Genomic DNA, 19,228 nt, shown 5'->3' with positions numbered 1-19,228 from the left:
ACTTAAGAATCTCTGCACTAGACCATTTTATTTCTTTTGTCTTGGTTGTCAGTCTGCACCCTTCACTGTACACAAATTTGTAAAAAGTGGCCACACTACGGTTTTTGTGTCTCGTGCAACAAAAATGATTAAAGGTCTAGATAACGTGATGTTTGAGGGAAGATTGAAAAAACTGGGTTTGTTTAGTCTGGAAAAGAGAGGACTCAGAGGGGACATAACAGTTTTCAAGTATATAAAAGGTTGTTACAAGGAGGAGGGAGAAAAATTGTTCTTCTTAACCTTTAAGGATAGGATAAGAAGCAATGGGCTTAAATTGCAGCAAGGGAAATTTAGGTTGGACATTAGGGAAAACTTCCTAACTGTCAGGTTGGTTAAGCACTGGAATAATTTGCCTAGGGAGGTGGTGGAGGTTTTTAAGAGCAGGTTAGACAAACACCTATCAGGGATGGTCTAGATAATACTTAGTCCTGCCATGAGGCCAGGGGACTGGATTAGATGACCTCTCAAGGTCCTTGCCAGTCCTATGATTCTATAAAAGCAAAACAATAACGAGATACAGATTTTACACCCACAACTGTTGATAAGTGACTCCTTGCTAGACAGAATGCTGTCAAACAAAGTTTTCTTTAAACATCTTAAGATCTGTGTTTTTATCTGGTGATGATAGATACTGTTAGGACAGGATCTCCTTCTTAACAGCCCGATATTGTATTATTCTAATGTAATTTAGATGGAATGTGAGGATGTGTCTTCCTGCTTCTGGGCTCATGACTGCTGGTCTCCTTATATGGTTACAGAAAAAGCCTCAGAGCTTAACGTATGCCGTTAGTGATGGCTTCCGTCGTTTGGTCAGTAATGGTGTTGAACAAATCAGGGGCAGCCACATGCCACTGACAGACACTTCTATTGCACTCAAACCAGTTGGACATCCTAGTACCTAAGAAGACACAGCTCTCACTATGGAAGTGCATTTCTCAAGAAGATTAAGGAGTTTGCCATGCTGGTAGCGCCAAAGGGAGTGATGATCAACAGAGGGAAAGGCAGCTTTTAAATCAATAAAGACTATAGACACCTCATCTTTCCTGGGACAAAACCCTTGGACTTTTACTATTACACAAATTATTGAAAAAATCTGTGCTGTGGTTGATCATCCAGGCATAAACCTGGTTTGTTGTAGACCGTGTAGACTGCTGTTGGCAGGCGTAGCACGTTCAAGAAAAACCAGCATGAAAAGTTTGCTTGGAATGGAAAGCAAAGTGATGCTGTGTTGATGGGAACACATCAGAGCATCGCCTTTCCCTTTCCAAAGTGGGAGAATAATCCCCCAGCACCAGTCGTCCAGTCATGTGATAGAATGCAGGTAGTGAGTAGGTGAGCCTGCAGTCTGATCCAGGAGAAGCTGATTGGGTGTAATGATCTAATCAGTCCTAGTGGGCTAGGTGGGGTAAGAACTCAATTGGCCCCATCATCCCAGGACTGATAAAAGAGGCACAGGAAGAAAGTGGAGGGGGAGAGAGGGAGGAACAGAGCTAACTGAGCCTAGCCATACAGAGGCCTCAGAGTTGGGAGACTTCTGTTCCCCTGTTCAGGTCCTGCTGAGAGGGCCTAAAGCTCAGCAAAGATTGTAAATAGGCAGGAGCATGGGGGACTGTGGTGATATTGGTGAAGAGAAATAGAAATAAAGTGTCACTAAGATCAAAGCCTGGTGGAGTCTGTGAAGTTTCTGCAGCAAACTGTAAGGCAGTTACTTGCTCTGAACAGCATGAAGTAGGTTTCAAGTACAGTAATCTGAAATTGAAGGAACTAGAATACTGATAGCTTATTTGTTTTCTGAACTGTAGAAAAGTACAAAATGTTTCTTTCAAGATTCTGGGTTTCACCTTACTGAGTTAGTGGTGTACTCATATGGGTAGAGATTTTTCTGTCATTTTAAGAGTCAATGTATTTAGCAAGCATCAAATTTCACATTAGTATGAGCCAAAGCATTTTGGATATCTGAGGAGTTGTTTTTGTTTCTTTAGCCTTGAGAAGACTTGCAATAACTGAGTTAGGAGTTAGTCATTATATAAAAAAAAAAAACAACTAGATTGGCCAACACTTTAATGGATGCCTTATAATACCTGTATAATAAAAGAAAGTAACTAGGGCTGTCGATTAATCACAGTTAACTCATGCGATTAACACAAAAAAATTCATTGTGATGAAAAAAATTCATTGCAATTAATCGCAATGATAAACAATAGAATACCAATTGAAATTGATTAAATATTTTTGGATTTTTTTTACAATTTCAAACATATTGATTTCTATTACAATACAGAATACCAAGTGTACAGTGCTCACTTTGTATTATTATTTGTTATTACTAATATTTGCACTGTAAAAATGATAAACAAAAGAAATAGTATTTTTCGGTTCACCTCATACAGTATTATAGCGCAGTCTCTCAATTGTGAAATTGTAACTTACAAATGTAGATTTTTTTGTTACATAACTGCACTCAAAAACAAAACAATGTAAACCTTTAGAGCTTACAAGTCCACTCAGTCCTACTTCTTGTTCAGCCAATTGCTAAGACAAACAAGTTTGTTTACATTTACGGGAGAAAATGTTGCCTGCTTCTTATTTGCAATGTCAGCTGGAAGTGTGAACAGGTGTTCGCCTGGCACTTTTGTAGCCGGGTTGCAAGGTATTTGTGCCAGATGCTAAACATTCGTATGCCCCTTCATGCTTCAGCCACCATTCCAGAGGTCATGCTTCCATGTTGATGATGCTCGTTAAAAAAAAATGTGTTAATAAATTTGTGACTGAACTCATTGTGGGAGAATTGTATGTCTCCTGTTCTGTTTTACCCACATTCTGCCATAGATTTCATGTTATAGAAGTCTTGGATGATGACCCAGCACATGTTTGTTTTAGGAACACTTTCACTGCAGATTTGACAAAACACAAAGAAGGTACCAATGTGAGATTTCTAAAAAGAGCTACGGCACTCCACCCAAGGTTTAAAAATCTGAAGTGCCTTCCAAAATCTGAGAGGGATGAGCTGTGGAGCATTGTTTCAGAAGTCTTAAAAGAGAAATACTTTTCAGATGTAGAAATCCGAACGACCAAAAAAGAAAATCAACCTTCTGCTGGTGGCATCTGACTCAGATGATGAAAATAAATATGTGTCGGTCTGCACTGCTTTGGGATAGTTATCGAGCAGAACCCATCATCAGCATGATTGCATGTCCTCTGGAATAGTGGTTCAAGCATGAAGGGATATGAATTTTTAGTGCATCTGGCACGTAAATATGGACTTTTAGTGCATCTGCGATGCCCACTACTACAGTGGCATGTGAATGCCTGTTTAAACTTTCAGGTGTCATTGAAACAGGAAGCGGGCAGCATTTTCTCCTGAAAATTATAACCAAACTTGTTTGTCTGATTGATTGGCTGAAGTTTCAATTGGTATTCTATTGTTTAGCAGTGCGATTAATTGCGATAAATTTTTTTGAGTTAATTGCATGAGTTAACTGCAATTAATCGACAGCCCTACTTAAAATCTATCTCTTTATATTTAATAAACTTGTTTTATTGTTTTATCCTACCCAATGTGTTCAAGCTGAAGAGTCTGGGTTACTCCATTTGGGATAACAAATTGTGTGCATATTATTCTGTTAAAGGAATAATGGACTTATTGTATTTGTACTGTCCAGGAGAGGGCTGGGTAGTACTGGATATGTTTCTGGGGAAAATCTGGACTTGGGAGTGTGTTGGGGTCACCCTGTGGTAGGCTTTAAGGCTGGTAAGAATCAAGATGTGGCCAGTTGGCTGCAGCACACACAGACAAAGTTGGGAGTGACTTACAGCCTGGAGGCTGTTTGTGAACAGTCCAGGCTGATGCTACAGCAGCAAGGCATTGTAAAGTGAAACCCCTGTTACAGGGCAGGGATGGCACAGCTACTCATTAGTCTGAATTGTAGCCTGGTATGGCACAGTGGCATCCGGTCCTGAAATTCTGTGGCCTGTGTTATGCAGCAGCTCAGACTACATTATCATGATGGTTCCTATAGGCATGAAAATCTGTGTATCCATAATATATTCCCAAACAAAAGTTTCACTAAGATAGCTGCATGTGTGCATTGTACCGCATATATGGAGATGATATAAATTAGATAAATTGCAATGTCATATATTTATAATGCATTTTGGAACACACAGATCCATCTCCATTGAGACTGCTTCCAACATTACAAATGTCTGAGTTGCTTCCAGCAGTTACTTTGGAGTTACTTTATTTATTTTATTTTTGACAATGTGACAGAAAAATCTTTCCTTCTTTCCCTACATATTCCACTGTCCTGACCCCCTGACATGTGATATTGGTCTAATAGCCAGGGCAGGCAATATTCAATCCTGAAGTTTAAAGTCTGTTATCTCACAATGATGAAGGGTTAGAAATGGGAGCTTTAAGGCAATGGAAATTAGAATACCAACTTCCCAGTATAACACGCAGCACTTGCTTCTGGGCCTGGAACGTCTTGAGATATTGGACTTTTTATATGGTGTTTTTTTATTGTAGATTTACAAAAGTCATTTTTTAAAATAATTTTTAAGGTTTTTAAAATTTTTAATGCATTCATTCTCTCTCTCTGTCTCTGTGTCTATGTGTCTCTCCCCGAGACCTGTATAGGCTGATTGATTAATGCAGGAGAATTCATCCCTGTACTACAGCCCTATTGCACTGTCTTAATCAATGTATAGGGGCCATCTGGCCCTCCTGGGAATGCTCCTATATGGGGCATTCTAGATTTTATCGGGGGAGTAGTCAGGGCAGTCCTGTGGTCCAGCAACACTACATACTGCAATAGCCCTTAGGATCCACGACAGCAAGGGCAAGAGATCGGACAGCCCTCAGGGCTGAAGCAGACATAAGTTGCCTCTCCTCTTGCAATGAATCTGGTCCAGAGTAACCAAGGCACCTGGCTATAGAGATGGCAGGGATACAAAATATTAATCTTAGTAAAATGCTTAAAACTCTCTAAAATAGTCAGTACACAGACAAGTGTCAAAACTTATCAGACATGACATGCAGCAGTTTATTTACCTTACCTGTATACAGCCCCTTCACATTGTGCATCATATAGAAAACAAAACACAGGTGTGGAACAAACACAGTTACTCAGCAGGAAGATGATGCAGCTGCTAACAGGTATACAGTGAAGTGTGGGAAAATATGTGCTTGGCATTCTATGGAGACAGAAGCCACTGTCTGATTTCTATCAACTTGTCTGTGGTGGTGTATTCTACAGTCTTGGCAAACTTTCTACCATTTTTTATTTAAATCAGTCACTTCTGAACTATCTTCTATGTCCTGGAGATTTAATAAAATGCATGCAAATAAATTTATCTGCAGTTTTTAAATTAAAAACAAAACCATCCCAAAAGTGTATCAGTGGAAAAATTCAAAGGTATTCCCATTTTCACAATACTAAAAGTTTTAACTGATTTGTTAAATAAGTGTAAATCTTTGGAAGTGCTCTTCTCTTTATTTAAGTTATTAGATATATTTTGGTGTATCTATCATTTAACTGTTCATTAGAATGGCAGTGAAAACTACATTTGCCAACAATATTTTTTTTTACAGTTTTATTCATGATATTTTTTGCAAAAGGAATGGGCACATATAACAATAATTTAGGATTGGAAACAAAATTGGTGCTTTCATCTTGGCTGTAATAACTATAAATAGCAATTTTGTTTCTCTGCTTGTTCCAGAAGCTGCTTTAAAACAACCAGCAAAACAAAACTTTGCAGTCTAAATGCACCATTAACTTTCATTTTGTAATCCTTCTTATACACTAACCATTTAATTTCTTTTTTTTTTGTAGACACTAGACCCTGGTATAAGAATAATCTTAAAATTCTAGGATTTCAATGTGTGAATTGCTAGCTTCAGGCAGATAATTATTGTTCACTGAGAAGACTGCACATCAGGATATGATATAGAATGCAAGAAAAATGGCTGCCTGTTCCCTAGCTCTAATTTACATTTTCGGACTTCTAGAAGAAAAGTACGATATAGGTCCCAATCCTCACAAGCCTGAGCTAGCAGAATTAAGAATCATAAGTAAAAGACTTTGAAGTTGGATGACCTAATATTTTAAAACTATTTTACTTAAAACTTCTTCAGACAAGATCAGTAAACTTGTATGTAAACTTTCTGACGTGAAACAGCTTTTTAGGGAATATGAGTTTTTGACGATCATACCACTATCAAAATGAATATGCCAGGTTTACCACAGTTTACCTTCGTTCATTTACCCAGTATGCATGCCCACTGTGTGTTGCTTTGGGACTCATTCAAAGCCCATTGAAGTCAATGAGGAGTTTCTTCATTAGTTTCAGGGGGCACTGAATCACACCCTTTGTTAGTCTGTACTTTGCACAGTTTCACTGGTCTGCTGTTGTGTTATTCACCTATTATGACTGATCTCCAGTGCCATACAGACACAAATCTCTATTGTGCTTGTGGCTTTGATCATAGACTACACCTCTTCAGCATTCTGGTGAACTCTTGCTGGGCGTAGCCTGTAGCACTGCTCAGCAGCCGTAGAATTATGGTTTCTGTTTCAGTGAACATCCTGTTTCCTGATGTGGAGCCTAACCAAATTTCTGCTTATTCTCCCCTTTTCTAATAAGCACATTGACTAATCGGGACTCCATAGCTTGGTTGCATGGATCTTAATCTCTTGTTTTCCTCACTGGAATGTATGAAACTGTGCGTGCAAAGAGGGGATTCTACATATGTACTACTATCTGTTTGTTGTACTGTTGAATCCACTTTTGTCAGTACCTTTCTGACCCCCTTGATAATGAATGCATGGGTTCTGCAGTTTATCTCATCATGTATCTCAGCTCTTACACATGCATCCTTCCTATTGGAGGGGTTAGTCAAAATATGGATGTACTCTTGTACTGCCACTGACACTTACAGATGTACGTCTCCCCCCCCCCCCAATCTTAAATGCTAATTTTGGAAGAAAACTAGAATTTGCTCATAAGTTATAATGTTCAATTTGCATAGAGCTAAGCTTGGACTATTTCTTGACAGTAACTTTGGAGTGCGCACATTATTTCTTTCTAGAGTGGCCTACTTTCTACAGGAGTCACTTTTCTAGTAAAGATATGCTGCAGTCTTACAAAATTATCTTTAACTTACTGTGGCCACCAGCTTTATAGCTAAGTGACACAATGAGAGAATTTCAAGGGATTCTTGACTAAATTTCCAAATAACTTTTCCAAATATTTGGTGGTGCCTATCAATAAATACACTGATAAGCTGCCTCCATATTCTTTATGTAGGTTTAAGCTTATCAGGCCTTTTGTTTTTAAATCCAGGTGGCTTTCTTAACTATTTCAGTAGTTGGGTGATAATGCAATAACTATGCTTGAATTCTCTGTTTATCTTTTCACACTGTTTTTCTGAGTGGATTTTATCTATGAAAGAAGATGAAAGTATTTAGAAAAAGTGATTAGACTTATCACTTTATTTCTCTGCTGGGGTTTATTGAGTCTGTCTCAGAACCGTAAGGTTTCTTGTGTTTTAATCCTTCCATTCACTGCTGCATCTCACCAACTGTCCCACTAGCTGAGGGCTAGACTGGACATAGCTTCTGTCATGGTAGTGCTGAAGTAGTCAAAGAGATTAATGATCTGCTGTAAAGTATATGTATGAGAAATCATCCTGCCAGGGTCTGTAGTGTAGGAAACCTCGAGCTAACTTCACATAACCAGAGTACACTTTGTAATCATCAGAAAGTGATCAGGATTTCTTTGTCACAGCTTCCTTGGTTCAGCAGTTACTCCCATAGCCACAGGAAAGACATTATGGACTTGATTTTTAGAAGTGCTGAGCACCCATCACTCCAGTAAAAATCAATGGGAGTATCAGTGAGTGCTCAGCATTTCTTGAAATCAGGCTTTTTATGCTGAAAAGCGGGAGAGTGAGGCAGTGGTTAAGTGAAGACCTCAGGTGCCATTATGCCATGTTGATTTGTGCTTTTTCTTTCAGAGTCCCCCCTCCCCCCGGTTTTTCATTTAAGAAAAAACAAACAGCTCCTTGAGGCTAGAAGCTCAGACTCTCCATTACATAAGTGTTGCTCAACCCCATGCAAGAAAAAAATAGGCAGCAATGTGCACTGTGAGATGTGATTTCTAAAGCTCACTAATGTATTGTGCATGAATTGGTCAGTGTAGATGCTGTGGGTGCACACTGAAGGTTCCCTAACATGCTTCTGAAAGCAGGCCGGGGAACCTTTAATGAACACTGGCAGAGTCTTCACAGACCAATTAATGTGCAACTCATTAGTGTGCTTTAGAAATCACACCCCCAGAGGGCGCATTACCCAACAGTACAGACAAGCCAATAGTGAAAATTGTGTTTAGGATTACTATAGCCACAATCCTGCAATGAGATCTGTGGGGTCAGACCCCTTTGCCCATGCAGAGCACCACGGCAGGATCCAGGCCAAGACTGTAAGCTCTTTGAGGCAGGGACTTCTTCTTATATATGTGTTCGGTGTCTATAAAAATGGATCCCTGGTCCCTGACTGGGGCCATGAGATGATAGTGCAGTGCAAATACTAAATAATAATTACTTGCATGCATATGCAGAAACAGCAACTTTGGAATAGGCATTCACATTTAAACATGAAAATCTTTAATGAAAGTGGCTCCTAAATATTATAACATGAAACATTTATTTTAGCAAATGGTCATGTATTACTGTACATTAACGTTAGGACTTAATCACAAAAAAACCCACTGATTGAGTTTTTGAAACAACTGCCGGTATGTTTAGTAGTTTTGACTAAAAATGAGGATCTGAGAGAATGTCCTGATTGGTCTGTCTTACAAAGAATTGAACTAGTATCAGAAGACCATATCAATAATAATAATAAACATCTCCAGCTGTTATAGAGTACCAGACATTGACATAGTACCTATGAATTTGCTTTTGGCAGGTACAGTATGTTAAGGTTATGAAGGCTGGAGACGGCTTTTAAAAAGTTTGTTGAATGTACAATGTAGCAAAGTTGTGCAAGATAATTCAATCTGCTTGAAGTCTTTGGGTTTGTCTGCAATAGACTTTCTGACCTCAAGTTAATTGATTGCCAATTAACTGGAGGTAGCTAAGTTTTTAAAGGCTTTTGTTCTGGGTTACAAACATTTGTACTTTTACCCAAGGCTGATTCATAGCAATAAATTAACTTGAGGTAAAAAATTCTAGTGTGCAGCCACCCTTTTGGAGTTGCCAGATCTCTCAGGATCAGGCTCTTAATTGGCAGGTAGAGTCAGTGTTTCCAGCTTGAACATGTATTTACTCTGAATTGTTTGAATTTATATTTTAGATTCACACTGTTCGGAAGTTGGTTAAAATCTAAAAGGTATTAAACAAACTTTTGTACAGTGCATTCTCTCCAACAAATTGGCATGTTCTTGTCAGGCTGTTACAAAATATGTTTATTGTAAGGTTTAATTAAGTTGAAATTTGTGTTATAGTAATCTTATTCAAGCATTAGAGCCTTGGAATAAGGGTGTACTATTTGCAGCAAAAGAGAAGCGTGATAGTCTCAAAAAAAGTGTGGGGGTAGGGGGAAGGCACAGGTATATACAGTGTCACTTAAAATGCTTTCAGATGGACTCTAACCTTATTGCACTGACTATTCCAGAGACCATAAGAGAGGCTTAGTACTATATTTTAACTATTTATTATTTGTTCTCCTTTTTCTGAAGGTAAACAGAATAGCTACAGATTTCTCCAAGTTTTCTGACTGACAGCAAGTGATGTTCCAGATTAATAGACTGCTTAGGCTTAATTTTCTCTCTGTTCTTCAGGAAGTCAGGATCCCTGATTGAGAAAATAATTCCATGCTTCACAAGGACAGAAACTTTATTCCACTGGTCCAACAGATTGAATACAATTGTGTCACTATACAAGAAACTTCAAGCAAATGTTCCATTCAGAAACCTTACATAATCATAGCTGGTTTGGGTTTCCTACAGTTTTGAGCTTTCCCCTTTTGATTATCATATGATCTGAAAGAAGGCATAGTATTTCAGGTAGAGAGTCTCACAATAAGTTCTCACAATAAAGCAATTCAGTGAAACTCTTTTATTAGTTTGAACAGTATCTGCAGAGTTCTCTTCATCTGTGGCTTTGCTAAAAGAAACTATTTAAATTTAACCAACTTGCTATCTTAACTGATCCAGGAATTACAGAGTATAATTTTGTTTTGATAATGGAATTTATTACAATGGACTCTATCTACCATTCTTAAATGACCTCACTTATCCTTTCTGAGTCATTGACATTTTATAACTTAAAGCTTAGTAAAATTCCACACAAACTGATTTAAAAAAAAAAAGATTTTTTTACCTATTTGTATTTAGTCTAGTGGAATTCCGTACCCCAAACATCCACAGAGAGTCCATCTGAAGTTTTATAAACCAAATGTAAGCCTACTCCCCCATCTCTTTCCATAATGTAACACAGGGGAGTAATGCTGATGGGTGGGTTGGGGCTCTGACCCCAGGAGATGATGGAAATGTTATCTGCCCTTTTATTGAGGGGCTAGACCTGCCTTTTGTTACAGAAATTCTGAACCCTGCCTACTGTTGGGTGTCCAGAGAGCAACCATAGCCTGTAGAAAAGAGTTGTGTGTGTTTTTTGTTTTGTTTTGTTTTTATTTTTTGCTATCTTCACTTGGCAAAGAGGTTGCAACTTTTGCTCTTGGATATGGACTTCACTGTAGTCATCCTCTGTGCCTTTGTTACTTCTAGACAGGCTTACTGAAGCATGCTCTGCATGGGGTTTCGCTGGGAGACCATTTAAAAACTTCAGTCAGTGAAGAACATGGCTGTCTACCCATTTAGTAAAGTTTCATACATGTGCTCCACAGACTGCATTGACTTCCAGCTAGTTATTTTGAATATTTTGACCTACAGTGCCCATTAAGGTTTGGAGACCTCTTCTCTCCTTCACAGATGAAGTCATCTGGGGCACTTCAGATGACAATCCCTAGCTTTGCATGTCTCAGGGCCACTGGCAGACATTTCCAGTGCAGGGTCCTGATCTCTAAAATGTGCTTCATCCTCCTTGGTCCTACAGATCCTGAGTTCGTCTACCTTTTAAGGCACACTGCAATGCCTATCTGTTCACTTATGGCTTGCCTACATAGGAAGACTGACCAGCATTGCTACAGCAGAATTATGCTGAAGAATAGTAATTGTTCTGAAATAAAGTCCCTTTTATTCCAGAATAGAACATCAACATGGGGAAGTTACATTGACCTACCATAACAAAAGAATTATTTCACTATAGCTATGCTTGTCAATTTCCTCATGTAGGCGTGTCCTAAGTGGATGAGTTGATCTGAGAAGAGTATTATGGCTGGCAAGTACATCTAAATCTGTTTGCATACATATTTTAGGTTGTTTGTTTGCCTGGTTGCCTAGATCTCTTTGGAAGCTTCAGTATATACATTGCAAAAATAAATAAATGTATTGATAACTAGTATTAACTGGAGGATTTCTAATGCTATTATTACTACTTTTTATTCCAGGAATGCACGCCAGAGAAACTGGAATTAAAAAAGAAAATTTTTGGTCAGTTAGATCTTATTGTCAATAATGATGTTATCCTAAGCAGCTCAACTTCCACGCTTTTGCCTACTAAGCTGTTCACTGGCCTTAAACATGTGAAGCAGTGTATTGTGGCACATCCTGTAAGTATTCTGACAGACTCTGTTAATTGCTTTATGTTTAATCCTACATGTTTAATCTGAGTCTTAATGCCAGGGTGGTATCCTGCAGGCTGCTGAGTGCTTCTGAAAGAAGCCCAGAGTGCCCAAGGGCTAATGTTGAGTGCTCAGGACCTGACTTTCAGAAGGGTAGAGGGTTCACAAATCCAGCTGAAGTCAGTGGGAGGTTCAGGTATCTGAAAATGAGGCCCCCTGTTAGCTCAGGATCTGTGTAGAAAGGCTTCTTCTTCATAACAAGAAGGATGGTCCAGTGGTCTGGGCACTAGTCTAGAATATGAGAGACCTGAGTTCAAGTCCATGCTTGGTCACAATCTGTTCATGTGATCTTGGGCAAGTCACTTAGTCTCTCTGTGCCTCAGTTCCCCCTCTGTAAAATGGGGATAACTGTATTTTCCTAATGTTGGAGTGTGAGGTGCTTAGGTGCTGTGGTAATGAGGGCTATAGAAGTACCATAGATGGATAACTTGGAGAAAGGGCCACATTGCTCACCAAAGTCTGCACTGAGATGAGCACAGTTGAGGAAAAGTGAATGTGATTACAATTGCAATAGGGGATGGGGACAACATTGGTGCTTTATTACAATCCAGTGAATGCAAATGCTATGTATAGGGGCCATTTATAGCATTTCGGTGCTCTTGCTGGACAATACTGTTTGTCATGAGAGCTGCATTTACAAGAACTTGAGAGCAGGGCATTAGGACCAGCTACTGACAGAAATGTGTCCATGCCCATGCAGTCCTTGAATTGTCTACTAAAACTCACATGGGTGCCAGTTATTTTGTGGCTCCATGGACTGCTAGAAAGGAACATGGGTACAATTTCCAGGTGTTTATAGGACTTTCTTTCAGAATTCAAGAACATTAATGAACTGTTTATTTAATTATCCCTTAATGTTTACATAATAAAGTTCTTGACTGTGGTGAGAAATGCTGTTTGGGGATTGGGATATGGCTGGGAGAGATTTCTCTTTTGTTAAATGAATGGATGTAGTTTTTGGAGGCTGTCATAAATATGAAGGAAAGGGTAACCACTTTTCTGTATACAGTGCTATAAAATCCCTCCTGGCCAGAGGCAAAACCCTTTCACCTGTAAAGGGTTTAGAAGCTAAGGTAACCTTGCTGGCACCTGACCGAAAATGACCAATGAGGGGACAAGATACTTTCAAATCTGGAGGCTGGGGGGGACAAAGGGTTCTGTCTTTCTGTGTGATGCTTTTGGCGGGAACAGATCAGAAATGCAAGCCTTCCAACTCCTGTGAAGTTAGTAAGTAATCTGCTAGAAAATGTGTTAGATTTTCTTTTGTTTAATGGCTGGTAAAATAAACTGTGCTGGAGGGAATGTATATTCCTGTTTTTGTGTCTTTTTGTAACTTAAGGTTTTGCCTAGAGGGATTCTCTATGTTTTGAATCTGATTACCCTGTAAGGTATTTACCATCCTGATTTTACAGAGATGATTCTTTTACCTTTTCTTTAATTAAAATTCTTCATTTAAAGACCTGAAAACCTGATTAATTAAAAACATGATTGATTTTTCATTGTTCTTAAGAGCCAAGGGTTTGGGTCTGTGTTCACCTGTACAAATTGGTGAGATTTTTATCAAGCCTTCCTCAGGAAAGGGGGTGTAGGGCTTGGGGGGATATTTTGGGGGAAGACTTCTCCAAGTGGTCTCTTTCCCTGTTCTTTGTTTAAAACGCTTGGTGGTGGCAGCGTACTGTTCAAGGACAAGGCAAAGTTTGTATCTTGGGGAAGTTTTTAACCTAAGTTTGTAAGAATAAGCTTAGGGGGTCTTTCATGCAAGTCCCGATGTCTGTACCCTAGAGTTCAGAGTGGGGAAGGAACCTTGACAGAGGCACTCTGTCCTGTAGCTTTCTTGGAATAGTGTTTTATGTCATATTCACTAATGCACCCAGAGTATGTTAGGGGGGCAGGTCAATATAATTTAGTAAGTAAAATAAATGAATCTCAAAAAGAAGTTATGTAGACTGCTTGGAAGTGTAGGTCACTTATGACAACAGCAAAATTATTGCGGAAAATCTTTCCTTTGAGATGCTCCCTTGAAAAGAGGTATGTTATTTATAATTAGCATCTGAATAACAAACAGTTTTGAAAATTAAAAATGAATTAATTGAATTGAGTTCGCATAAAGTACACTGATAATATTGGAGTGAACTCGTGCTTGGTGTAACTCCATTGACTTCTGTGGAGTTACAATCATGGTGGATTTGTCCCCCAGGGCCTGATTTTCTGATACGTTGAGTGCATGCCGTTCTTGTTGTGAACTGGCTTTGTGAGTTCCTTATACTTCTGAGGATCAGGCCCATCCTGTTTATTGGAAAAGGCCCATTCTGTTATAAAATTGTACGAGCAGAAATAGGTTTTATATTTAATTGGTTCAATATAACAATGTTAATTAACACAATTTTTTTTTGTTGGTCCTTGTTAAGGTAAATCCACCCTATTATGTGCCGCTGGTTGAACTGGTTCCTCATCCAGAAACAGAGCCTTCTACAGTGGATAAAACCCATGCTCTGATGAAGAAGATTGGACAGTCACCCGTCAGATTAATCAAAGAGATAGATGGGTTTGTTCTGAACCGTCTCCAGTATGCAGTTATTAGTGAGGCATGGAGACTCATAGGTGTACGTTTAACTTCATTTTCTTTACATATGCTACTAGTTTTATAAGCACAACAAACAAAGAGTATTGTAGTATTTAAATTTCCTTTAGCTTTCTGTCTTCATCATTATTAAATGTTCGGCCCCTTAGATTACATGAAAATAAAGACAGTAAGTAAATTTTACAAAAATTAGAAATTTTGATGCTATTAAATACTGAAGACAGAGGAAGAAAAGCTAAATGATAGCAAAACGAGAAACACTAGAGCGGTTCCAAAATATGGTCATTTTCAGAATAGCCAGAAGAGCAAGGTTAAAGGGTCAAAAACCACAATACTGATTTTCAGGTTGTCTCTTTTCATTTCCTGCTGCTTTCAGAATGTTATTGGCATACTTTTTGCGCTCAGTGAAAGGGTAATGAAAATAATATTTTAAATAGAAATCCATTTTCTTTTCAGGAATTCATCTCTCGGGTAGCTATTTCATACTGGTATTTAAAGACAGATTTCTCCACCTCCTTCCCATTCAGACTTTTAGCTCATAATCATCTGTTTGTGATACTGCAACTTTTCCCACAGCTACATGTTCTGTGCCACATAGTACGAGCTTTCAGCAGGAGGAGATGAGTAGTGCACCCACTATTACTGTGGGAGATTAGATTGTGTTTTGAACAGGGCCAGTTTTTTTTCTTGAAGAATGTTCTGGTTTCTCAAGCTGTTTAAAAATAAAAAAGCACAGGAATCTCAAGTTTGTAAGTCATAGAATCATAGAATCATAGAATATCAGGGTTGGAAGGGACCCCAGAAGGTCATCTAGTCCAACCCCCTGCTCAAAACAGGACCAAGTCCCAGTTAAATCATCCTAGCCAGGGCTTTGTCAAGCCTGACCTTAAAAACCTCTAAGGAAGGAGATTCTACCACCTCCCTAGGTAACGCATTCCAGTGTTTCACCACCCTCTTAGTGAAAAAGTTTTTCCTAATATCCAATCTAAACCTCCCCCATTGCAACTTGAGACCATTACTCCTCGTTCTGTCATCTGCTACCATTGAGAACAGTCTAGAGCCATCCTCTTTGAAACCCCCTTTCAGGTAGTTGAAAGCAGCTATCAAATCCCCCCTCATTCTTCTCTTCTGCAGACTAAACAATCCCAGCTCCCTCAGCCTCTCCTCGTAAGTCATGTGCTCTAGACCCCTAATCATTTTTGTTGCCCTTCGCTGTACTCTTTCCAATTTATCCACATCCTTCTTGTAGTGTGGGGCCCAAAACTGGACACAGTACTCCAGATGAGGCCTCACCAGTGTCGAATAGAGGGGAACGATCACGTCCCTCGATCTGCTCGCTATGCCCCTACTTATACATCCCAAAATGCCATTGGCCTTCTTGGCAACAAGGGCACACTGCTGACTCATATCCAGCTTCTCGTCCACTGTCACCCCTAGGTCCTTTTCCGCAGAACTGCTGCCGAGCCATTCGGTCCCTAGTCTGTAGCGGTGCATTGGATTCTTCCATCCTAAGTGCAGGACCCTGCACTTATCCTTATTGAACCTCATTAGATTTCTTTTGGCCCAATCTTCCAATTTGTCTAGGTCCTTCTGTATCCTATCCCTCCCCTCCAGCGTATCTACCACTCCTCCCAGTTTAGTATCATCCGCAAATTTGCTGAGAGTGCAATCCACACCATCCTCCAGATCATTTATGAAGATATTGAACAAAACGGGCCCCAGGACCGACCCCTAGGGCACTCCACTTGACACCGGCTGCCAACTAGACATGGAGCCATTGATCACTACCCGTTGAGCCCGACAATCTAGCCAGCTTTCTACCCACCTTATAGTGCATTCATCCAGCCCATACTTCCTTAACTTGCTGACAAGAATGCTGTGGGAGACCGTGTCAAAAGCTTTGCTAAAGTCAAGAAACAATACATCCACTGCTTTCCCTTCATCCACAGAACCAGTAATCTCATCATAAAAGGCGATTAGATTAGTCAGGCATGACCTTCCCTTGGTGAATCCATGCTGACTGTTCCTGATCACTTTCCTCTCCTCTAAGTGCTTCAGGATTGATTCTTTGAGGACCTGCTCCATGATTTTTCCAGGGACTGAGGTGAGGCTGACCGGCCTGTAGTTCCCAGGATCCTCCTTCTTCCCTTTTTTAAAGATGGGCACTACATGAGACTCAGGAGGAAGAGGATGTGCTCAGAGGGGCAGGAGAGCATCTAGCTTCCTCAGGGATTATGCTTTAATGGACTTTCCTCCATATTTTGAACTTTTGATCAAAAATATAGAGTCCACAGTTCTGAGCTATTTTTATTGAAGGTGCTTCCAACAGATCTTAGAAAGCTAATGAATTCCTCCTCTCCCCCCCCCACACCCCACCCCTTAGTGTCTCCAGTAACATAAGCATCACATCAAAACCCTGGAGTTGGGTAGTACTGAATGCTCTCTATTTAAGATAATTTTTAATGATGCACAATTTAAAAGTATTTTGAAAGATAATTTTTAAAGAATTGCACCCCCCTCCCAGAGCTTGATTACTTTATGCAGGAAGTTCTTTGCAGCAGTCAGGACAAAACCAAAATGAGTGTTGGGATATGTTAAAAGAGCTTTCCCTTAAGCATGTGTTAACCTTTTTTTGAAGGATTCCTCTAGGATGGCCAATTTTTTAGTTGTTGGTGCACCCAGAAAAGTACACATTACCTATTTCTTCCTCAAAATCTGTAATTGTGAGTGCAAATACTCTTTTGTGGTCCCAAAGTGAACTACTGCACATGCAAATCAGTAGTAGTAAAGCACACTGGACTGTGCATGCAAATACGGTATTGTAAGCATGTGTGCACTTTTTATGCACATGTTGCTCCCACAGCTGAAAACTTTTTCTCACTACAGTCACTATCCAAAATTTTGTTTTCTGTGAAAGAATGATACTAGGACTTTAATTGTCTGTGGCATTGTGTATATATGGCCAAAATTTTCAAATTTAGGTATCTAAAGTTGGGCATCTACAATAAGTATATTTAGCCACCAAAATAAGTGGCTTGATTACCAAAGATGGTAAGAAAACCAATCCCCTTTGAATTCGCTGCAAATTATATGGGTGTCCTGAATTTCGGAAAATCAGGCCTCTGACTTTGTGCCTAAAGATGGATTTAGGTGCCCAACTCTCTGAAAGTTTTGGCCATATTTGACAAAATACTGAGCGCAAAGTGTTAAGAACTTGAAAGTTCCTAGTTAATTGTTAAAATGTTGACTTACAGTTTTGCATTCTCTAGGTTGCTTTTAATTAGAGTTGAACTTTGACCACTAAGGAGATAGTGCTGACAAAGAGGCATGAATCTTGCTTGCTTAGGTTTTACCCAGACCTCCAAGTTTTACACCCCTGCCCCATCACTATTCTGTTCTCTTATAACTATATTTCAGACAATTATGGTTGTACTCATTAACCACTTGATGACTAAATTTACATTCTGTGAGATTATACAAATAGAATAAATAAGTATTATTGGGACATTGTGATTCCTAGCTTTGTCTACTACTTTCTTGCCAATTTTTTATTGCAAGTTCTGTGATTCTTGGTGTTTTTCTAAATGCCTCAGCTCTTGGAGTCATGTTGCTATGCAAGAATCTCAGCTTTCATTTAAAAAAGTCACTTTCTAGCCCTCAAGGATGAGAAGAAAATGTTGTAAATGTGAACTCTAAAGGTACAAAAAGCAGTTAAAAGAACTCATATATATATATTGTGTCAATGGCTTGATTTTTGGAGGGCGTCTGACTCATGATTTTTGAACCCTTGGGGTTGGCAATATTACTGCTCTTAATAAACAAATATTATGTGTCTCACAAAACTTGCTGCTTAACTCCAGCAGGTGTGCGAGCGAGGTCAAGCAGTGGTCACGCGTTCTTGAGGGCAAAGGGCATCACTGGGCATGCTGGCTGGTCAAACAGGCTAGCACTTAGGGGTATGTTGTGTTTAGAATCTGGGTACCTCCTGTGACCTCTCCTCATCCACTACACGCTGGCAGGGGGATCCACAATTTAGCCCATAAAGTATTGTTGATGGAAATGTACTAGTAGAGATACAACGGATCCTTGAAAGTGAGATCTGATTTAAGAGCTATCATTTAAAAACTATACAGTTATTTAACTTGTTTAAATTTGGTGCAGTTTCTCTCACTTTATACTATTTTTCGATGGTGGTCATTACTTAGCATGAACTCATTCATGGTACTTTTATGTTACAGAGCCAAATTCTGTTCAGTTATATAGGAGCAATCCCATTGATGTCAGTGAAAGGACACCAGGGTAACCTTGGTTCTGTTCCTGCAAACACTTACACATCTGCAGAAAATACATGGTCACATGCATAAGTCTTTCCAGGACCGAGGTGTATGTGCAGAATTCAGCTCAGAAGTATCAGAAAAATTTAGAGGAGAAATGAATATATAGTAGAACCTCAGAGTTACGAACTGACTGGTCAATCACACACCTCATTTGGAACTGGAAGCACACAATCAGGCAGCAGCAGCAGAGACAAAAAAACCCAAACTAAATACAGTACAGTACTGTGTTAAACATAAACGACTAAAAATAAAGAGAGATTTAAAAAAAAGATTTGACAAGGTGAGGAAACTGTTTCTGTGCTTGTTTCATTTAAATTAAGGTGATTAAAATCAGCATTTTTCTTCTGCATAGCAAAGTTTTAAAGTTGTATTCAGTCAGTGTTCAGTTGTAAACTTTTGAAAGAACAACCATAATGTTTTGTTCAGAATTACCAACATTTCAAAGTTACGAACAACCTCCATTC

At 39.2% G+C, this 19,228-nt stretch overlaps 1 protein-coding gene across 4 annotated transcripts in view; it reads left to right on the top strand.

Moving 5' to 3' along the window:
* Window positions 1-19,228, top strand: part of CRYL1 (crystallin lambda 1) — a 77,286-nt gene that overhangs the window by 32,463 nt on the left and 25,595 nt on the right. For all 4 annotated transcript variants that reach the window (XM_043504271.1, XM_038387378.2, XM_043504272.1 and 1 more), the window contains 2 exons: window positions 11,613-11,774; window positions 14,255-14,449. In XM_043504271.1, coding sequence (XP_043360206.1) covers window positions 11,613-11,774; window positions 14,255-14,449 — 357 coding nt within the window. The remainder of the gene's footprint in view (window positions 1-11,612; window positions 11,775-14,254; window positions 14,450-19,228) is intronic.

The sequence above is a fragment of the Dermochelys coriacea genome, chromosome 1, assembly GCF_009764565.3.
Source record: "Dermochelys coriacea isolate rDerCor1 chromosome 1, rDerCor1.pri.v4, whole genome shotgun sequence".
NCBI lineage: Eukaryota > Metazoa > Chordata > Testudines > Dermochelyidae > Dermochelys > Dermochelys coriacea.
This window is presented reverse-complemented; position numbering and strand designations above follow the sequence as displayed.